Source organism: Littorina saxatilis, linkage group LG9 (assembly GCF_037325665.1).
Source record: "Littorina saxatilis isolate snail1 linkage group LG9, US_GU_Lsax_2.0, whole genome shotgun sequence".
Taxonomy (NCBI): domain Eukaryota; kingdom Metazoa; phylum Mollusca; class Gastropoda; order Littorinimorpha; family Littorinidae; genus Littorina; species Littorina saxatilis.
The window spans coordinates 49,931,852-49,955,226 of record NC_090253.1 but is presented as its reverse complement, the minus strand read 5'-3'; the positions used below and the strand labels follow the sequence as shown (position 1 = coordinate 49,955,226).

At 38.9% G+C, this 23,375-nt stretch overlaps 1 protein-coding gene across 1 annotated transcript in view; it reads right to left on the bottom strand.

Annotated features, from left to right (window-relative positions):
* Window positions 1-16,990: 16,990 nt before the first annotated feature.
* LOC138976351 (uncharacterized) overlaps window positions 16,991-23,375 on the bottom strand; it is a 13,125-nt gene continuing 6,740 nt past the window's right edge. Inside the window, exon 2 of the mRNA XM_070349213.1 lies at window positions 16,991-23,375. This exon is cut by the window's right edge and continues 1,335 nt beyond it. Within this exon, the coding sequence (XP_070205314.1) occupies window positions 22,041-23,375 (1,335 nt within the window). The 3' untranslated portion in view covers window positions 16,991-22,040.

Sequence of the window (23,375 nt, the reverse complement as noted above, 5' to 3'; positions counted from 1 at the left end):
GGGAATCAACTTGGAAATGAATAGGACCAGTCCGGCCCGTCAACATGAGAATACCGCTAACAGTTATTTTGTTTGTTTCGTTCATGGGCTGGGCACAGTAGTAAGACTATGGGAAGGTCGGGAGTTCGAATCCCGGCCGGGGCAGCCTGGTGGGTTAAGGGTGGAGATTGTTTTGATCTACCAGGTCAACTTATATACATACCTGTCAGTGCCTTATTATCCCCATTCGTGTGTACACGCAAGCACATGATCAAGTGCGCACGGAAAAGATTCTGTAATCCATGTCAGAGTTCGGTGAGTTATAGAAACAAGAAACAAGTCGCGTAAGGCGAAAATACAACATTTAGTCAAGTAGCTGTCGAACTCACAGAATGAAACTGAAGGCAACGCAACGCAGCAAGACCGTATACTCGTAGCATCGTCACTCCACCGCCCGTGGCAAAGGCAGTGAAATTGACAAGAAGAGCGGGGTAGTAGTTGCGCTGAGAAGGATAGCACGCTTTTCTGTACCTCTCTTCGTTTTAACTTTCTGAGCGTGTTTTTAATCCAAACATATCATATCTATATGTTTTTGGAATCAGGAACCGACAAGGAATAAGATGAAAGTGTTTTTAAATTGATTTCAAAAAAGAAATTTTGATCATAATTTTTATATATTTAATTTTCAGAGCTTGTTTTTCATCCAAATATAACATATTTATATGTTTTTGGAATCAGAAAATGATGGAGAATAAGATGAACGTAAATTTGGATCGTTTTATAAAAAAATTTTGTTTTTTTACAATTTTCAGATTTTTAATGACCAAAGTCATTGATTAATTTTTAAGCCACCAAGCTGAAATGCAATACCGAAGTCCGGGCTTCGTCGGAGATTACTTGACCAAAATTTCAACCAATTTGGTTGAAAACTGAGGGCGTGACAGTGCCGCCTCAACTTTCACGAAAAGCCGGATATGACGTCATCAAAGACATTTATCGAAAAAATGATAAAAACGTCCGGGGAAATCATACCCAGGAACTCTCATGTCAAATTTCATAAAGATCGGTCCAGTAGTTTCGTCTGAATCGCTCTACACACACACACACACACACACACGCACAGACACACACACATACACCTCGTCTCGATTCCCCCCTCGATGTTAAAACATTTAGTCATAACTTGACTAAATGTAAAAACCCCGCATGCTTCCCTCGAAATCGGCGTATGCTTTTGATTTGATCTGTTGCTTTTATGGTCCAGCGGACCATAAAGGCCAAATCAGGACCCCACAAGTTTAACATTACACATATTTGAATTAAACCAATTTCAATAAACAAAATCAGGAACGTCACCCAAAGGGAACACAAAAGCTAAATCGAAACTCTACTGTCAAGGATGAGAAAATGGATCACAGTAAAACTATTATCACAGCTCACAGTAAAACTATTATCACAGGCAAATAGGCTACACACTGGTCACACATGAAAAACTCGAAATTCACCATACTTTGAAAAAAAAGGTGGATAATTTGATGGGTTAGAAAAGGTCAGTAAAAGGACTTAGGGGGGGGGGCAGAAATAGAGAAGAAACACGAAAAATATCCTAATTAGGTTCACGGCATCGAGAGTGATGCGACCTTCTCTCAGAAGTTAATAGAAAAGGCTCCCCCATCCACCACCCGGGGGACGCGCCTGTACGCCAATTAGGGGGCGCGAGGCGGCGTATGCTGCCTGAAATGCGGGGTAAAAACGACCATACACGTAAATTCCAACTCATTTTTTTGTTTGTTTGTTTGCTTAACGCCCAGCCGACCACGAAGGGCCATATCAGGGCGGTGCTGCTTTGACATATAACGTGCGCCACACACAAGACAGAAGTCGCAGCACAGGCTTCATGTCTCATCGAGTCACATTATTATGACACCGGACCAACCAGTCCTAGCACTAACCCCATAATGCCAGACGCCAGGCGGAGCAGCAACTAGATTGCCAATTTTAAAGTCTTATGTATGACCCGGCCGGGGTTCCACGACCTCCCGATCACGGGGCGGACGCCTTACCACTAGGCCAACCGTGTCGGTCTATTCCAACTCATGCAATAGTATGAGTGCACACATGCAATAGTATCAGTGCACATGGGAGTTTCAGCCCATGAACGAAGAATAATAAGAAGAAGAACCCACCAGGCAGCCGCGGCCGGGATTTGAACTCACGACCCTCCGATTAGAATGCGGATGTTTTATCCACTAGGCCACTGCTCCTGTCACCCCGCAAAGTAAACGTAATCTTACGTACCTTTCAATCAATTCTGACGACAGAGATCACGCACGTGAACACGATCACAGAGACTGTCACACAGAGTAAGGCTGGGGAATCTGGGAGCGTGCATATGTACATGATGTATGCCACAGATACGCTATGACATGACAGTGTTTTTATATTGATTATCCAAGCGGAGCGCGGGCTCCGCAGCGAGGTAGTTTTTTTTTTCATCTCCCAGCACTGAAATTTTTTTTGCCAAGTGGTGTCTGTCTGTGAACATTGTTCTAGAATTCATCTTTTAGCACAATATTAGCGACACTGTTTGGACAATTCTATTAAAATTAGGCGTACAAACTGATTTTGTTTCGGGGAATCCTCTCAGAGGATCAGAATTTTCATATAATATCATCGGAAGCTGTTACAACGGGAAAATGTGAAACTTTTGTCACTTTTTAACATGGAATTTCATCTTTGAGCGTTTCAAGCGGACTTTAATAAAATAGTTATTTGCGAATTAAGCAGCGGAAGACACTCACCGGTTCAACATGTGTATGGTCATTAAACCTCAAAACATTTCAGTAAGTGGTTTAGACAAACACCTCGGACATGTGAGGGTGACTGGTTTGTAGCTGAAGAGTTTTTTTCTAAAGTGTGTTCTAAATACAAATGACGTACTGGTAATGATGTAATGAGTTGTTCTAATCTTGTTCTTGGAACTCTTGCTGTTCCAAGCTTGTTCTTAGCAAGTCTTGGTGACGAGAACAAAGACTATCAATGAAATCTTTAGAAATAACCTCTGACAACGACGACGATGACGACGACGACGACGATAACAACAACAACAACAAATGACATCGACGACGACGACGACAACAACAACAACAACAACAACAAAAACAACAACACGAGAACAACAACAATCACGACAACGAACATGACAACAACAACACCAACAACTACGACGACAACTACAACGACTGGGTTATGATGACATCACCAATGATTTATCAAATGTTCAGTGTCAAGGCTGTTAAAAAATCGTTAAATCCTATTTCTTCACTGATTCTTATGAAATTTTAAAGGTAGGTTTGTTGTCCCCAACTTATTTTCACTCCATACTTTTCCAGAAGAAAAACATAATTTTGGCAGTTAAAAACCGTTAAATTTCAATTCTTCACCGATATTTATGAAATTTTGTGGGTAGGTTCGTTGTCCCCAACTGATTTTCACTCTATACTTTTCCAGAAGAAAGACATAATTTTGGCAGTTAAAAAACGTTAAATTTCAATTCTTCACCTATCTTTATGAAATTTAGTGGGTGGGTCCGTTGTCCCAAACTGAATTTTAAGACATACTTTTCCAGACAAAAAACCTTATTTTTGGCAGTTAAAAACCGTTAAATCTCAATTCTTCATCGATATTTATGAAATTTTGTGGGTAGGTTCGTTGTCCCCAACTGATTTTCACTCCATACTTTTCCAGAAGAAAAACATAATTTTGGCAGTTAAAAACCGTTACATTTAAATTTTCACCTATCTTTATGAAATTTAGTGGGTGGGTCCGTTGTCCCAAACTGAATTTCAAGACAAACTATTCCAGTCAAAAAAACTTATTTTTGGCAGTTAAAAACCGTTAAGTCTCAATTCTACACCGATATTTATGACATTTTGTGGGTAGGTTTGTTGTCAGATTTGACATGATGGCAGAATTGAAAGTGTGAGATATCCTGATGTTTCACAATTTATGCTGCATAATTCAGCCCCATAGGCGCTTGAATTTTAGGTGGAGTTGGGTTTTTTTTCAGCCCAAACCAGTAACCTCCACATGGTTTTCATGTCCCTTTCTGAGAGACTTCAAGAAGTTTCAATTTGACGTCATGATTAGCCTGCCGCATTAGCAAGTATGAAAACACGTCATCGATGACACATTTTAAGACAGAGAGAGAGAGAGAGAGAGAGAGAGAGAGAGAGAGAGAGAGAGAGAGAGAGAGAGAGAGAGAGAGAGAGAGAGAGAGAGAGAGAGAGAGAGAGAGAGAGAATCATGTACACACAGATGGACGACTTCGCTTGGGGTATGTACTGCCCGGCAGTACACATCTACTTAATCCAAGCGGAGCGCGGGCGGAGCCCGCGCGTAGCGAGGTAGTTTTTTTTTTCATCTCCCAGCACTGAAAATTTTTTTGCCAAGTGGTGTCTGTCTGGACATTGTTCTAGAATTCATCTTTTAGCACAATATTAGCGACACTGTTTGGACAATTCTATTAAAATTAGGCGTACAAACTGATTTTGTTTCGGGGAATCCTCTCAGAGGATCAGAATTTTCATATAATATCATCGGAAGCTGTTACAACGGGAAAATGTGAAACTTTTGTCACTTTTTAACATGGAATTTCATCTTTGAGCGTTTCAAGCGGACTTTAATAAAATAGTTATTTGCGAATTAAGCAGCGGAAGACACTCACCGGTTCAACATGTGTATGGTCATTAAACCTCAAAACATTTCAGTAAGTGGTTTAGACAAACACCTCGGACATGTGAGGGTGACTGGTTTGTAGCTGAAGAGTTTTTTTCTAAAGTGTGTTCTAAATACAAATGACGTACTGGTAATGATGTAATGAGTTGTTCTAATCTTGTTCTTGGAACTCTTGCTGTTCCAAGCTTGTTCTTAGCAAGTCTTGGTGACGAGAACAAAGACTATCAATGAAATCTTTAGAAATAACCTCTGACAACGACGACGATGACGACGACGACGACGATAACAACAACAACAACAAATGACATCGACGACGACGACGACAACAACAACAACAACAACAACAACAAAAACAACAACACGAGAACAACAACAATCACGACAACGAACATGACAACAACAACACCAACAACTACGACGACAACTACAACGACTGGGTTATGATGACATCACCAATGATTTATCAAATGTTCAGTGTCAAGGCTGTTAAAAAATCGTTAAATCCTATTTCTTCACTGATTCTTATGAAATTTTAAAGGTAGGTTTGTTGTCCCCAACTTATTTTCACTCCATACTTTTCCAGAAGAAAAACATAATTTTGGCAGTTAAAAACCGTTAAATTTCAATTCTTCACCGATATTTATGAAATTTTGTGGGTAGGTTCGTTGTCCCCAACTGATTTTCACTCTATACTTTTCCAGAAGAAAGAGATAATTTTGGCAGTTAAAAAACGTTAAATTTCAATTCTTCACCTATCTTTATGAAATTTAGTGGGTGGGTCCGTTGTCCCAAACTGAATTTTAAGACATACTTTTCCAGACAAAAAAACCTTATTTTTGGCAGTTAAAAACCGTTAAATCTCAATTCTTCATCGATATTTATGAAATTTTGTGGGTAGGTTCGTTGTCCCCAACTGATTTTCACTCCATACTTTTCCAGAAGAAAAACATAATTTTGGCAGTTAAAAACCGTTACATTTAAATTTTCACCTATCTTTATGAAATTTAGTGGGTGGGTCCGTTGTCCCAAACTGAATTTCAAGACAAACTATTCCAGTCAAAAAAACTTATTTTTGGCAGTTAAAAACCGTTAAGTCTCAATTCTACACCAATATTTATGACATTTTGTGGGTAGGTTTGTTGTCAGATTTGACATGATGGCAGAATTGAAAGTGTGAGATATCCTGATGTTTCACAATTTATGCTGCATAATTCAGCCCCATAGGCGCTTGAATTTTAGGTGGAGTTGGGTTTTTTTTTCAGCCCAAACCAGTAACCCCCACATGGTTTTCATGTCCCTTTCTGAGAGACTTCAAGAAGTTTCAATTTGACGTCATGATTAGCCTGCCGCATTAGCAAGTATGAAAACACGTCATCGATGACACATTTTAAGACAGAGAGAGAGAGAGAGAGAGAGAGAGAGAGAGAGAGAGAGAGAGAGAGAGAGAGAGAGAATCATGTACACACAGATGGACGACTTCGCTTGGGGTATGTACTGCCCGGCAGTACACATCTACTTAATCCAAGCGGAGCGCGGGCGGAGCCCGCGCGTAGCGAGGTAGTTTTTTTTTTCATCTCCCAGCACTGAAATTTTTTTTGCCAAGTGGTGTCTGTCTGGACATTGTTCTAGAATTCATCTTTTAGCACAATATTAGCGATACTGTTTGGACAATTCTATTAAAATTAGGCGTACAAACTGATTTTGTTTCGGGGAATCCTCTCAGAGGATCAGAATTTTCATATAATATCATCGGAAGCTGTTACAACGGGAAAATGTGAAACTTTTGTCACTTTTTAACATGGAATTTCATCTTTGAGCGTTTCAAGCGGACTTTAATAAAATAGTTATTTGCGAATTAAGCAGCGGAAGACACTCACCGGTTCAACATGTGTATGGTCATTAAACCTCAAAACATTTCAGTAAGTGGTTTAGACAAACACCTCGGACATGTGAGGGTGACTGGTTTGTAGCTGAAGAGTTTTTTTCTAAAGTGTGTTCTAAATACAAATGACGTACTGGTAATGATGTAATGAGTTGTTCTAATCTTGTTCTTGGAACTCTTGCTGTTCCAAGCTTGTTCTTAGCAAGTCTTGGTGACGAGAACAAAGACTATCAATGAAATCTTTAGAAATAACCTCTGACAACGACGACGACGACGACGATAACAACAACAACAACAAATGACATCGACGACGACGACGACAACAACAACAACAACAACAACAACAACAACAACAACAACAAAAACAACAACACGAGAACAACAACAATCACGACAACGAACATGACAACAACAACACCAACAACTACGACGACAACTACAACGACTGGGTTATGATGACATCACCAATGATTTAAAGGCCGTTAAAAAATCGGTAAATCCTATTTCTTCACTGATTCTTATGAAATTTTAAAGGTAGGTTTGTTGTCCCCAACTTATTTTCACTCCATACTTTTCCAGAAGAAAAACATAATTTTGGCAGTTAAAAACCGTTAAATTTCAATTCTTCACCGATATTTATGAAATTTTGTGGGTAGGTTCGTTGTCCCCAACTGATTTTCACTCTATACTTTTCCAGAAGAAAGAGATAATTTTGGCAGTTAAAAAACGTTAAATTTCAATTCTTCACCTATCTTTATGAAATTTAGTGGGTGGGTCCGTTGTCCCAAACTGAATTTTAAGACATACTTTTCCAGACAAAAAACCTTATTTTTGGCAGTTAAAAACCGTTAAATCTCAATTCTTCATCGATATTTATGAAATTTTGTGGGTAGGTTCGTTGTCCCCAACTGATTTTCACTCCATACTTTTCCAGAAGAAAAACATAATTTTGGCAGTTAAAACCCGTTACATTTAAATTTTCACCTATCTTTATGAAATTTAGTGGGTGGGTCCGTTGTCCCAAACTGAATTTCAAGACAAACTATTCCAGTCAAAAAAACTTATTTTTGGCAGTTAAAAACCGTTAAGTCTCAATTCTACACCAATATTTATGACATTTTGTGGGTAGGTTTGTTGTCAGATTTGACATGATGGCAGAATTGAAAGTGTGAGATATCCTGATGTTTCACAATTTATGCTGCATAATTCAGCCCCATAGGCGCTTGAATTTTAGGTGGAGTTGGGTTTTTTTTTCAGCCCAAACCAGTAACCCCCACATGGTTTTCATGTCCCTTTCTGAGAGACTTCAAGAAGTTTCAATTTGACGTCATGATTAGCCTGCCGCATTAGCAAGTATGAAAACACGTCATCGATGACACATTTTAAGACAGAGAGAGAGAGAGAGAGAGAGAGAGAGAGAGAGAGAGAGAATCATGTACACACAGATGGACGACTTCGCTTGGGGTATGTACTGCCCGGCAGTACACATCTACTTAATCCAAGCGGAGCGCGGGCGGAGCCCGCGCGTAGCGAGGTAGTTTTTTTTTTCATCTCCCAGCACTGAAAATTTTTTGGCCAAGTGGTGTCTGTCTGGACATTGTTCTAGAATTCATCTTTTAGCACAATATTAGCTATATTTGGACAATTCTATTAAAATTAGGCGTACAAACTGATTTTGTTTCGGGGAATCCTCTCAGAGGATCAGAATTTTCATATAATATCATCGGAAGCTGTTACAACGGGAAAATGTGAAACTTTTGTCACTTTTTAACATGGAATTTCATCTTTGAGCGTTTCAAGCGGACTTTAATAAAATAGTTATTTGCGAATTAAGCAGCGGAAGACACTCACCGGTTCAACATGTGTATGGTCATTAAACCTCAAAACATTTCAGTAAGTGGTTTAGACAAACACCTCGGACATGTGAGGGTGACTGGTTTGTAGCTGAAGAGTTTTTTTCTAAAGTGTGTTCTAAATACAAATGACGTACTGGTAATGATGTAATGAGTTGTTCTAATCTTGTTCTTGGAACTCTTGCTGTTCCAAGCTTGTTCTTAGCAAGTCTTGGTGACGAGAACAAAGACTATCAATGAAATCTTTAGAAATAACCTCTGACAACGACGACGACGACGACGATAACAACAACAACAACAAATGACATCGACGACGACGACGACAACAACAACAACAACAACAACAACAACAACAACAACAACAACAACAACAAAAACAACAACACGAGAACAACAACAATCACGACAACGAACATGACAACAACAACACCAACAACTACGACGACAACTACAACGACTGGGTTATGATGACATCACCAATGATTTAAAGGCCGTTAAAAAATCGTTAAATCCTATTTCTTCACTGATTCTTATGAAATTTTAAAGGTAGGTTTGTTGTCCCCAACTTATTTTCACTCCATACTTTTCCAGAAGAAAAACATAATTTTGGCAGTTAAAAACCGTTAAATTTCAATTCTTCACCGATATTTATGAAATTTTGTGGGTAGGTTCGTTGTCCCCAACTGATTTTCACTCTATACTTTTCCAGAAGAAAGAGATAATTTTGGCAGTTAAAAAACGTTAAATTTCAATTCTTCACCTATCTTTATGAAATTTAGTGGGTGGGTCCGTTGTCCCAAACTGAATTTTAAGACATACTTTTCCAGACAAAAAACCTTATTTTTGGCAGTTAAAAACCGTTAAATCTCAATTCTTCATCGATATTTATGAAATTTTGTGGGTAGGTTCGTTGTCCCCAACTGATTTTCACTCCATACTTTTCCAGAAGAAAAACATAATTTTGGCAGTTAAAAACCGTTACATTTAAATTTTCACCTATCTTTATGAAATTTAGTGGGTGGGTCCGTTGTCCCAAACTGAATTTCAAGACAAACTATTCCAGTCAAAAAAACTTATTTTTGGCAGTTAAAAACCGTTAAGTCTCAATTCTACACCGATATTTATGACATTTTGTGGGTAGGTTTGTTGTCAGATTTGACATGATGGCAGAATTGAAAGTGTGAGATATCCTGATGTTTCACAATTTATGCTGCATAATTCAGCCCCATAGGCGCTTGAATTTTAGGTGGAGTTGGGTTTTTTTTCAGCCCAAACCAGTAACCTCCACATGGTTTTCATGTCCCTTTCTGAGAGACTTCAAGAAGTTTCAATTTGACGTCATGATTAGCCTGCCGCATTAGCAAGTATGAAAACACGTCATCGATGACACATTTTAAGACAGAGAGAGAGAGAGAGAGAGAGAGAGAGAGAGAGAGAGAGAGAGAGAGAGAGAGAGAGAGAGAGAGAGAGAGAGAGAGAATCATGTACACACAGATGGACGACTTCGCTTGGGGTATGTACTGCCCGGCAGTACACATCTACTTAATCCAAGCGGAGCGCGGGCGGAGCCCGCGCGTAGCGAGGTAGTTTTTTTTTTCATCTCCCAGCACTGAAAATTTTTTTGCCAAGTGGTGTCTGTCTGGACATTGTTCTAGAATTCATCTTTTAGCACAATATTAGCGACACTGTTTGGACAATTCTATTAAAATTAGGCGTACAAACTGATTTTGTTTCGGGGAATCCTCTCAGAGGATCAGAATTTTCATATAATATCATCGGAAGCTGTTACAACGGGAAAATGTGAAACTTTTGTCACTTTTTAACATGGAATTTCATCTTTGAGCGTTTCAAGCGGACTTTAATAAAATAGTTATTTGCGAATTAAGCAGCGGAAGACACTCACCGGTTCAACATGTGTATGGTCATTAAACCTCAAAACATTTCAGTAAGTGGTTTAGACAAACACCTCGGACATGTGAGGGTGACTGGTTTGTAGCTGAAGAGTTTTTTTCTAAAGTGTGTTCTAAATACAAATGACGTACTGGTAATGATGTAATGAGTTGTTCTAATCTTGTTCTTGGAACTCTTGCTGTTCCAAGCTTGTTCTTAGCAAGTCTTGGTGACGAGAACAAAGACTATCAATGAAATCTTTAGAAATAACCTCTGACAACGACGACGATGACGACGACGACGACGATAACAACAACAACAACAAATGACATCGACGACGACGACGACAACAACAACAACAACAACAACAACAACAACAAAAACAACAACACGAGAACAACAACAATCACGACAACGAACATGACAACAACAACACCAACAACTACGACGACAACTACAACGACTGGGTTATGATGACATCACCAATGATTTATCAAATGTTCAGTGTCAAGGCTGTTAAAAAAATCGTTAAATCCTATTTCTTCACTGATTCTTATGAAATTTTAAAGGTAGGTTTGTTGTCCCCAACTTATTTTCACTCCATACTTTTCCAGAAGAAAAACATAATTTTGGCAGTTAAAAACCGTTAAATTTCAATTCTTCACCGATATTTATGAAATTTTGTGGGTAGGTTCGTTGTCCCCAACTGATTTTCACTCTATACTTTTCCAGAAGAAAGACATAATTTTGGCAGTTAAAAAACGTTAAATTTCAATTCTTCACCTATCTTTATGAAATTTAGTGGGTGGGTCCGTTGTCCCAAACTGAATTTTAAGACATACTTTTCCAGACAAAAAACCTTATTTTTGGCAGTTAAAAACCGTTAAATCTCAATTCTTCATCGATATTTATGAAATTTTGTGGGTAGGTTCGTTGTCCCCAACTGATTTTCACTCCATACTTTTCCAGAAGAAAAACATAATTTTGGCAGTTAAAAACCGTTACATTTAAATTTTCACCTATCTTTATGAAATTTAGTGGGTGGGTCCGTTGTCCCAAACTGAATTTCAAGACAAACTATTCCAGTCAAAAAAACTTATTTTTGGCAGTTAAAAACCGTTAAGTCTCAATTCTACACCAATATTTATGACATTTTGTGGGTAGGTTTGTTGTCAGATTTGACATGATGGCAGAATTGAAAGTGTGAGATATCCTGATGTTTCACAATTTATGCTGCATAATTCAGCCCCATAGGCGCTTGAATTTTAGGTGGAGTTGGGTTTTTTTTTCAGCCCAAACCAGTAACCCCCACATGGTTTTCATGTCCCTTTCTGAGAGACTTCAAGAAGTTTCAATTTGACGTCATGATTAGCCTGCCGCATTAGCAAGTATGAAAACACGTCATCGATGACACATTTTAAGACAGAGAGAGAGAGAGAGAGAGAGAGAGAGAGAGAGAGAGAGAGAGAGAGAGAGAGAGAGAGAGAGAGAGAGAGAGAGAGAGAGAGAGAGAGAGAGAGAGAATCATGTACACACAGATGGACGACTTCGCTTGGGGTATGTACTGCCCGGCAGTACACATCTACTTAATCCAAGCGGAGCGCGGGCGGAGCCCGCGCGTAGCGAGGTAGTTTTTTTTTTCATCTCCCAGCACTGAAATTTTTTTTGCCAAGTGGTGTCTGTCTGGACATTGTTCTAGAATTCATCTTTTAGCACAATATTAGCGATACTGTTTGGACAATTCTATTAAAATTAGGCGTACAAACTGATTTTGTTTCGGGGAATCCTCTCAGAGGATCAGAATTTTCATATAATATCATCGGAAGCTGTTACAACGGGAAAATGTGAAACTTTTGTCACTTTTTAACATGGAATTTCATCTTTGAGCGTTTCAAGCGGACTTTAATAAAATAGTTATTTGCGAATTAAGCAGCGGAAGACACTCACCGGTTCAACATGTGTATGGTCATTAAACCTCAAAACATTTCAGTAAGTGGTTTAGACAAACACCTCGGACATGTGAGGGTGACTGGTTTGTAGCTGAAGAGTTTTTTTCTAAAGTGTGTTCTAAATACAAATGACGTACTGGTAATGATGTAATGAGTTGTTCTAATCTTGTTCTTGGAACTCTTGCTGTTCCAAGCTTGTTCTTAGCAAGTCTTGGTGACGAGAACAAAGACTATCAATGAAATCTTTAGAAATAACCTCTGACAACGATGACGACGACGACGACGATAACAACAACAACAAGAAATGACATCGACGACGACGACGACAACAACAACAACAACAACAACAACAACAACAACAACAACAACAACAACACGAGAACAACAACAATCACGACAACGAACATGACAACAACAACACCAACAACTACGACGACAACTACAACGACTGGGTTATGATGACATCACCAATGATTTAATGGCCGTTAAAAAATCGTTAAATCCTATTTCTTCACTGATTCTTATGAAATTTTAAAGGTAGGTTTGTTGTCCCCAACTTATTTTCACTCCATACTTTTCCAGAAGAAAAACATAATTTTGGCAGTTAAAAACCGTTAAATTTCAATTCTTCACCGATATTTATGAAATTTTGTGGGTAGGTTCGTTGTCCCCAACTGATTTTCACTCTATACTTTTCCAGAAGAAAGACATAATTTTGGCAGTTAAAAAACGTTAAATTTCAATTCTTCACCTATCTTTATGAAATTTAGTGGGTGGGTCCGTTGTCCCAAACTGAATTTTAAGACATACTTTTCCAGACAAAAAACCTTATTTTTGGCAGTTAAAAACCGTTAAATCTCAATTCTTCATCGATATTTATGAAATTTTGTGGGTAGGTTCGTTGTCCCCAACTGATTTTCACTCCATACTTTTCCAGAAGAAAAACATAATTTTGGCAGTTAAAAACCGTTACATTTAAATTTTCACCTATCTTTATGAAATTTAGTGGGTGGGTCCGTTGTCCCAAACTGAATTTCAAGACAAACTATTCCAGTCAAAAAAACTTATTTTTGGCAGTTAAAAACCGTTAAGTCTCAATTCTACACCGATATTTATGACATTTTGTGGGTAGGTTTGTTGTCAGATTTGACATGATGGCAGAATTGAAAGTGTGAGATATCCTGATGTTTCACAATTTATGCTGCATAATTCAGCCCCATAGGCGCTTGAATTTTAGGTGGAGTTGGGTTTTTTTTCAGCCCAAACCAGTAACCCCCACATGGTTTTCATGTCCCTTTCTGAGAGACTTCAAGAAGTTTCAATTTGACGTCATGATTAGCCTGCCGCATTAGCAAGTATGAAAACACGTCATCGATGACACATTTTAAGACAGAGAGAGAGAGAGAGAGAGAGAGAGAGAGAGAGAGAGAGAGAGAGAGAGAGAGAGAGAGAGAGAGAGAGAGAGAGAGAGAGAGAGAGAGAGAGAGAGAGAGAGAGAGAGAGAATCATGTACACACAGATGGACGACTTCGCTTGGGGTATGTACTGCCCGGCAGTACACATCTACTTAATTAATTACTTCATTAATTAATTAAAGTAGAAAGCTAGTAGCAACAAGAGGTGCGCTATCCACGTGTGTGCGTGTTTAGGTGTCATCTGCCACCTGTACCTGTGGCAGATTTACCCAGGTCTGTTGCCTGGAATGGCGCTGACACGGGGGTGGGGCATGGATATCGTTTCTGAGTTGTCACATAATGTTGACTCGTGTTCGGCACGGCCTGGATTCCTACACTTACTTCGAGGATCACAAGTCCAGTGCTCTAACGATTGAGCAGTTGTGAGTGTGTTTGTGTGTGTGTGGGTGTGTGTGTGTGTGTGTGTGTGTGTGTTCCTACCTATGTACCCCCTCTGTCTGTTATATACTCAACCGCAAAAGATACTGCACACTTTTTTTGTGTCACACGTGTAATATTAAAATACCCAAGGCGCCATTTTTTGAGTTTTCTGGCGACTTGGACCTTCAAAAGTTCAAGGGACATTTGCGGTACTGTAGTTTAGAAACACCTGCAATGATTTGATCAACACCGTTACGAAACAATGCCAAATAATTAAATGAAGTTTAATCAGCGAGCGGTTTGCATCGCCCAGCTCTTCTGTCAGAAATCCTGATTTCCGGTCGTCCTCATTATGTAATAAGTTTTCAGAGATACCCGTTTGTCAGAGCAGATCAAACCTACAGTCTAGCTAACGCATGAAAATTCCGTGCAGTACAGGGCTAAAACACTTCGAATAACAGACGCTAGAAAATGTACGTTGGAGAACATTACGGTCTACAATGACTACGAAAAACAGCATTCAGATTTGAAAAATAGAACCCTCAAACATTATTTCTAAGACCTTCTTTGTGCGTGTTCCAAAAACGAACTCGGTAATAAGTAATGAGATTTACTGTTGAAATATTACTTAGCTCTGATTGACCTGCTTATTACAAGATTCATAATTCAGTTGATTAACACTTGAAAGTGCTGACTAGTCTTGGCATGTGAACATCGCTACATTACTTTCCGTGTCAGTGTGTATCCTTTTCCTCGCTTTTCATCGTACAGTTTTCCCAGACAACGTTTTTTTGTTCCTTTGATCGCGCGTTTTCCTCATCTGAAAGTAGTTTGGGAGTATGCCAAGGCACTTGACTTCAAATCGAAGTCGTTTTGTCATTCAGTCTTTAAGGTTTACTGCTGAAAAAAGGCATAGCCAGGACAGAGAAGTACAAAGACACGCAGACAGACACACATACACAGACACACACATACACTGCCAAACAGACACACACACACACACACACACACACACACACACACACACACACACACACACACACACACACACTTACACACATACACACACACACAGTGTACAGAGGGAATTACCCAATGTCGGATAAGAGTACAATAATGATAATGCTCTCTCACACATTCACAGTTTGAATTTGACAGTGCGGTGCTTTTTATTTTAGACGGCTACTTATTCGCAACACTTTGTTAAGTGACTGTGAAGACTACAGTGATTTTCTAACAACGGCAGTAGTCCATACCTTGCAGTCCTCAACAGTACGGCCCATCTAGAAGCAAGAATGTCCACTGAAACCTGCTGGCAAGGTGAGAGCGCGGAGAGCAGGCAGTGGTCCAGAAGGCCGGTCGGTCAGTTCACGGCCACAAAACTCTAACAAGCAACGAGAAGGAGAACACAACCCGAGAGATCACCTAGTCAGACAGCCTTACAACACGAGGCCGTCAGCTCAAAACACGAGAGCTAAATGAGCGTGGCGTGTACTTGGCATTGAGAACGAAATAAAAACTGGGTGACGTCGACAATTTGAATCGAATATTCATAGAAAACATTTCAATAAGAAAGGTTGTGTGTGTGTGTGTGACTGTATGATTCACCGCGAAACTGGATTTTCCTTGTCCACGTTTATTCACTTCCGTCCTGTTGACATCGCGGTGTGTTGAAACATACTGTTTTCCTGGTGACATTTTTAGAACCTTTCACTTTTTCTTCACTCACAGAGAGGCACTGGATCCGAGAGTGGCTTGCCCGCTGTTTGGTACTACCTGTAGGCTGTAGTCTATATATGAATATCCGGGTCTTTTAACGCTTTAAACTTCGTTTAAATTTGCACCGGTGACCAAACGGCACATCTTAATATTGACAGATTTGTTTGATTTTTTTTATGACCGATATTTCATGTGTCGAACGCAATATGTGTCGTGATTCTGGCATCAACGTTTCAATCTCAGATATTTTCTAAATCTCGCTTTTAAAAACTCTTGAAATGTTGTCGACAAGTCTACTATAACGATGTATCAATCTGCTGTCTTTCAAGTCATCCACCAAAGTCTGCTGAACGTTTGATAAGCTTTTATGATGGCGATATCTTGCGTCCAACATTCTACCGGTTATTTTCGCTTACCAACAAAATACACATGTTACATGTAATAAGATTTACTGTTGAAATATTACTTAGCTCTGATTGACCTGCTTATTTCAAGTTACGAAGATTCATAATGCAGTTGATTAACACTTGGAGGTGCTTATACCAGTCTTGGCATGTGGACATTGCTGCAATGATTACTTTCCTTGTCAGTGTGTGTCATTTTCCTCGTTATTGATCCTTCAGTTTGTTGCAAAACATGTTTTCCCAGACAACGTTTTTTTGTTCCTTCGATCACATGTTTTCCTCATCTGAAAGTAGTTTTGGGAGAATGCCAACGTACTTGGCTCTGATTGACTTGCTTGTTGCAAGATATGAAGATTCTTTTTCCAGTTGATTAACACTTGAGGGTGCTTATTAGTCGTGGCATGAGAACATCGCTACAACGTTTTTTTGTTCCTTCGATCACAGGTTTTCCTCATCTGAAAGTAGTTTTGGGAGTATGCCAACGTACTTGACTTCAAATCGATGTACTTTTTTTCATTCAGCCTTTAATGTTTGCGGTGTAAAAGAGCAACGCCAGGGCAGGGAAGTACACAGACACAGACAGACAGAGACACACGCACACACACACACACGCACACACACACACACACATACACACACACAAACACGCACACACAAACACAAACACACAGACACACAGACACACACACACACACACACGTACACACACTCTAACATAAACTCAATGAATGTTTTTCTCCAGTTTATTAATTTTTGTCAGACATGAAAGATGGTTCGGTGTACATATATTTCCCAATCCCCCTCCTCCCACTTCTCCATTTTTTCCAGAAATGTTTCTATTTAGAGACAAACAAACACATATGTTTAGGAGAAATTTAATGAAAAAAAGACAAAGTGTCAGATCGGTTTAGGCAGAAATATAGGAACAGAGAAGGTTGCTGTGAGATAAGGGAATGTGGTATGATATGAGTAAATTGTTGCCACCTACAAAGCCTAAATTTAAAAACAAAATTTAAAAAAAGAATAATTGGCAATATCACTACTTTTTGTTTGTGTTCTTCTGACACCTTCGTTATATAAGAATAATAATCATGCGCAGAAAGAACAAGTGTTGCAAAAAAACACAATTTATATATAATCCGAATCAAGAAAAAGCAAACCATCCTTACAAGCACTCTACTACAATGCAATGTATAAAACTAAAATGTACGAAGCTAACACAAAATAAGAGCTAATACGTGTACGTACTAAGATAATCTGCAGTGTATTAAATCAGCATGGTCTGTATACCATACCACGTAGAAATGATAAGAGGTACATGTAATTTCTTGTTTTGTTCCCTTCCTTGGATTACAACTTCATTTCGGTATATTAAACCTGTTTTGGTGTATTGCAGTGTCGTTAAGAGTATGGTTACATCGGGAATTCATAATACATGTAGCAGGTGTTACTAAAATGTAAATCTGTAGGGATACCCTTCAGCAGATATTTCAGTAAATTCCTTCATACTGTCTAGAGGCTTTCAACGATCTCAGTGCAAAGTAAAAGCGTCGTCTTTGATATATCCATTGCTATTAACATGCCACTGTAAAAATAAAAGAAAGAAAATGAAACAAATTCTGACCTAGTACACATTCTTAAAGATAATGTGCTCCAATTGTTGAAAATATGCCACGTCGACGCTCCCAGACATACACAGATCTTACGGATAAACAGAGGAGTAGTGTATTCTTTTTGGAATATGAGTATATACTATTGTCTTAACAAATCAAAAATGTCTGTACCAATTTTCATAACAATCCGTTCGGTAGCTTTTAGAGAAATGTTTTTCACACACACACACACACACGCACACACACACACACACACACACACAAATACACACACACACACATACACACACACACATATACACACACACACACACACACACACAAACACACACAATCACACATTCTTTGGGAGACAAACCTCGCTCTCCACTCTTGTTAAAACTTAAAGATACGTGTTTTTAACTAAACTCGGCACACAAAAAAAGGATTGCGCCCATTTTCTTACCTCAACTAAAACAATTATTCCTGTGTCAATTCATTCAAACGTTATATTCCATGACATGCCCTTTACTTGGCTATCTGGCACATGTTTCGGACCAAAGATGTCTTGTTTATATTGTATCTGTAATTTTATCATATTATACGATGACAGCACTCTGGGTCAGAGTTATTGGTAATGCCATACACGTGCTTGTTATGATATACGTGGACCTATGTTTTATGTGATGTTATCCTATCAGTAAATGTCCTAATAATTCTTATTCTTATGTAACATTCTAATGGAGCATAAAGTGTTATTGTTGTTGTAATTGTTATTGTTTTACAGGGGTCACGTGACCGCCGCCCAGATAAGGGTAACCCCAAAGTCTACCTGACAAAACGTGAGGTACTGATTAAACATCAACAAAAATTCAACAACATGGCAACTTTTACATTCGAGGAGAAACTGAGCCAAATCAATTATCTACGCAGATTAGGTTGTTTAGTTTCGGTATTTTGCGTATTTCATCTTGTGTGTCATGTCTACTGATGCAGGTGTCGATCTTATGTAAACCTGCTGAGACTTGTTATAATTGTTCAGGCAAATGTGTCCGAGGGTATGGGTGAGGTAACGTTTACCGTTTAACGATGTTCACGATCCACACAACGCAACACAAGAGGAGTTTGGTGTTCCAAATTTCATTCACTAACATTACAAAATCAAAAGAGGTCTTCGGTTTACTTACACAAATGCAAACAATGTTTATCTTTAAACCAAAATCAAAAGCTACTCAAACAGAGCTCAAACGAGATTAGCAACTCAATGAAAATGTAAATGGTCGATCAACAAAGATCAACGTTACCCCTAAAACAAAACAATAACAACATAAGTATATTTCAACAACAGTAATAACAAAGAATACTAATTTCAGTTTTATTCTGAACACCTTTTTTGTCACCAAAACAATCAAACATAAAACTATGCTCACATAAGAAAATGACAAACATGATACAAAACAATACAAATATAGTTATGACAAGAAATTGGAACGACTTAATTATAAAATATATCATGTAAATCATGATACAAGAATCCAACCGCATAAGAAACATGAATTCAATCACCACCTCTGGTGCCCGTATAATTACAAATTCCTTTGAACATGAACAAGAAGTTGTGCTTTAATTGATGAATTCTAAGCCAAGTACAATCAAGACCAAATAAAAACTTGACTGCGCCCACCAGTGACAAGCCAAAACTTCGGCACCCAATGCCTTACATTCTTCTCAAAATGACCGACAAACATTTCAATTCAATTTTGACCAAAACACCTGCTGCATACAAAATAATGCACATGCTTACCAATAATACATTTACATAACTTGCATGGTGATTCCTTTTTCATCGAAAGAAAGACTATGTTCCATTTCAGTCAACCACATACTAATCATTAAAGACTTAAAACACATTCATTTCCAGGCAAATAAACAGTAAACACACAGCAACTCCTCAAGCCATGCAACAGGATGCATAACTCATAAAGGTGACACAAATAAAAGCTATCAAACTAAAATACTATATCAAACAAAACTATACTTGAAATTCTTATCATCTAATTCTTAAAATACACCTGTTACAACTCTATCTTCATAAAACAATACCTATTTCATCATGTCACTTCAGTTTCTATCAATGAATAATTTTCTCCCTTGTTCCTGGTGACCCCCTGGTTCTTCACATTCTATGACCATCTTATGTTAAATATTAAATCCAAGCAATACTTCAAAAATACAAAACCCTGCATCAAATAAACTTGGAAAACAATACACAGAGACTCTAAGAAACAAATCAACACAATATATTAAAACAAATTCTTACCTGATTTAGGAATAAAACATTTTGAAATCATGAGCATGAAAATCTGGCTCTTGTGATGGAAAGTCTGATTCTACAAGAGGCAGAATCAGCAAAAATGCTAATGGAAACAAAACGTGCTTTAAGTAATAATTATAGCTTTGACTACTTAAAAATAAAACTGCTAAGCCTAGAAAACATTAAAAAAAACAAATAACATTCACATACATCATATAATGTTTTATCTCTTATTTATTTCTAAATAAACAAAAGGACACACCATTCCTTAGAATTCGAACACATTGGTTCAAGACTTTGGAATAATCCAAGGAAAGTAATCCTGACATTCAATTTGTCAAGAACAAGAAGTTTCTTCCCTTACACTACACTGTAAACTAGTTGGGACAAATCAGTAAGCCAAACAGTAGTTTGTAAAATGGGAAAGAAGGAATTACGTTGACAGGTTTACACGTATGAGCGGTAAAATAAAAAAAGGCGAGGTTTTGCGTCATTTAATAGGGATATTACGACAAGAAGCGCTGTATTTCAGGGACGACCAAGTGCAACGCTTTGAAACTATGAGGATCTCGTTCCTATACACAAGACCTATTTCAGGTAAAATATCGTACTGTTACAGATATTTTTTTAAATGTTATGCAATCTTCCGGAAAATGTTTTTAAACTCGTGGTAAGCTTACATTAAATACAAATCATGACTTTGAATGCCTGCAGACAAATGATTGTTGCAAATAGTGCCAATGTTTTATTTACGTATGGTCACTAGTTTACATTTTCTATCCATTGTTTTGTGATGATCACGTGCTACAGCGATGCCAAGTCATTCGTGACCGCAGCATGGTGTGAGAGTAATAACCACTGTCACTAGTATAACCGTGCAGCGGGAACGTTCCATATTTTTGCCGCATGTTTACCAGACTAACACAATTTCGCCAGTCGTCGTACTCAAATGAAACTTTGGCGAGACTTGTAACAATTACTTTGTGAGAGGGTGAAGTGGAAGGGGTGCACAGACCAGGAAACATTCAATAGAGACACAAAGTCAGGAGTTGCAATAACGTGATTTTTTTTTAACATATGCCAGACGGCAGAGTTGTTGTTGCGCGTTCACTCCAAAATGTATAGTAGAACTCTGTCGCAATGAAGCTATTGAAACTTCAATCAATCCTCGGGCGAACGTCACATCATTGATAATAATCAAACCAGCTGTTACAACACTTGTTCCGGCACACACAAAAGTTCTTTTCAAATACTCCTCAACTACATACTTGGCCAAAACGAAGTTAGTGGCTCAATACACAATACTAATCTCTGCAGCTACACACCAAAACAGTTAAACTGGTTCAATCACGATTGAACAACACAATCCAAAGTCACAAAAGACCACACGTACACAGGTCTTTACACTCCCAAAATTACTTTGAGACTGCAGCAGCCTCAAGCTTATCAGTATGATGAACGCGTGCAACAGTTTAAAAAATCAACCAATCAGAGCCCATCATCTTAAAACGCCTACAAGTTACCAAAACACAGCGATCCTGACAGCAGGCACACGCATCAATGGGTCGGTAGGACATAATTAGACAGGGACTGAAAGAGAGGAACAAGAATGAACGTGAAATGTCTTCACTCTATCATTGGTGACAGTTCACCCTGTCATACAAATATTTTTCTGTATGCCTTGTCTCATAAAAGTATTTTTAGCAGAACGTTTTAGTTTTCTTCAAGCAATAATACTTTTTCTAACTCAGCAATTGAATTTGTGAACTGTTTGACTGTCTTCCATAATGTCCTATGCAAACATGATAAGACCAAATCATTAATGATCAAACTGTCCTCGGCTGTCTTTTCTGATGGTGATTCATGTCATTGATCATGACTATCAGTTATTCACCTTCTTCAATCTGACAGGAGCAGACCGGTCTATGAAGCTCGGATAGAAAATCGGGATTAATAGGACCACATCCACCGCACATCCAGGGTCCACTGTACGGTTCTTTAATGTCCTCGGGGTCAGGAGGGCAGTCCTTGAGAAAATCAGAACTGATCACGTGATCCTGTAATACGCGACGACGTAGATAGTCAGGAAGACCGAGGCTTGCTACTCTTTTGTCACGCTGTGGCCCGCAGCCGATGAGATGCGAGATTGTCAGGGCACAGATGTCCTGAAGGGATCGAGGGTGACTGGAAATGTGGTCCAGAAAGTCCATGATGTCACACCAGTTTTTCATTTCTTCTGTTTTTTCTCTGACAAAGTTTAGTTTTCCATCCCCAAAGGCATTGTGTTCTTGAGTACAACACATACCAACAGTATAATGCATCCCCTGGAAACGAACATGTCTGAAGATGTCGTTAAGGAAGGCCAGGAAGGGATCGCTATTCCTCAAGTGTTTTACTTTTTGTCTGACATACTCCGAATTTGCCAGTTCATGAATTTCTGTATGACAACACGCACTAGCATCATCCGGCTGGTAATCAAAACGCGAATGAAAATGGCTGAAGAAGTCTTCCGAAAACTTCAAGATGTCACGCTGGTTTGTTTCTTCCAATTTATGTCCAATGAATTCAGAATTCACCAGTTCATGGATTTCTTCATGACAACATGCACCTGCAGCATACAGCATCCTAGCGATTCGTAGTTTGCGTCTCTTTACTGCTTGCCACATGGGTGTTTGGAAACTGTCCACTGTGACGTTTTGGGCTTCCTGTTTAAGGGACCTCAGCTGTGACTGCGACAACAGAGCCTGGTGCGTTGCCACCCCTGACTGGATCAGAACACGCATTACATTCTCCTTCTCGCTTCCAGGCGTGATGGGTTCAGGCTTCATGGAGTAATCATCGCGTACATTCTTGCTATCTGCTCCACCCAAGGCAGCCATGATCAAGGTGTTACCCTTACCGTCTGTGGCCAGTGGGTCTGTCTGTGTTGTGAAGAGTTCACGCACAACGTCTGATTGACCCTTTTTACAGACAAAATGCAAGACCGGTTCTCCGTTACGGAATGTGTGTGAAACAGTGGTTCCAGCAGCCCTAGTGTGCATCAACAGAAGCAAAGCAAAGTCCCAGTTGCGATAGTTAACAGCCGTGCAAACCACAGTCTCACCATCTGAATCTCGTACGTTAGGGTCAGCGCCAGCCTGTAGCAATGCCTGCACGATCTCCTTCATGACGTCTTTATGGCTGAACATGGCGTCGTGTAGAACTGTTCTGTTCCTTTCTCC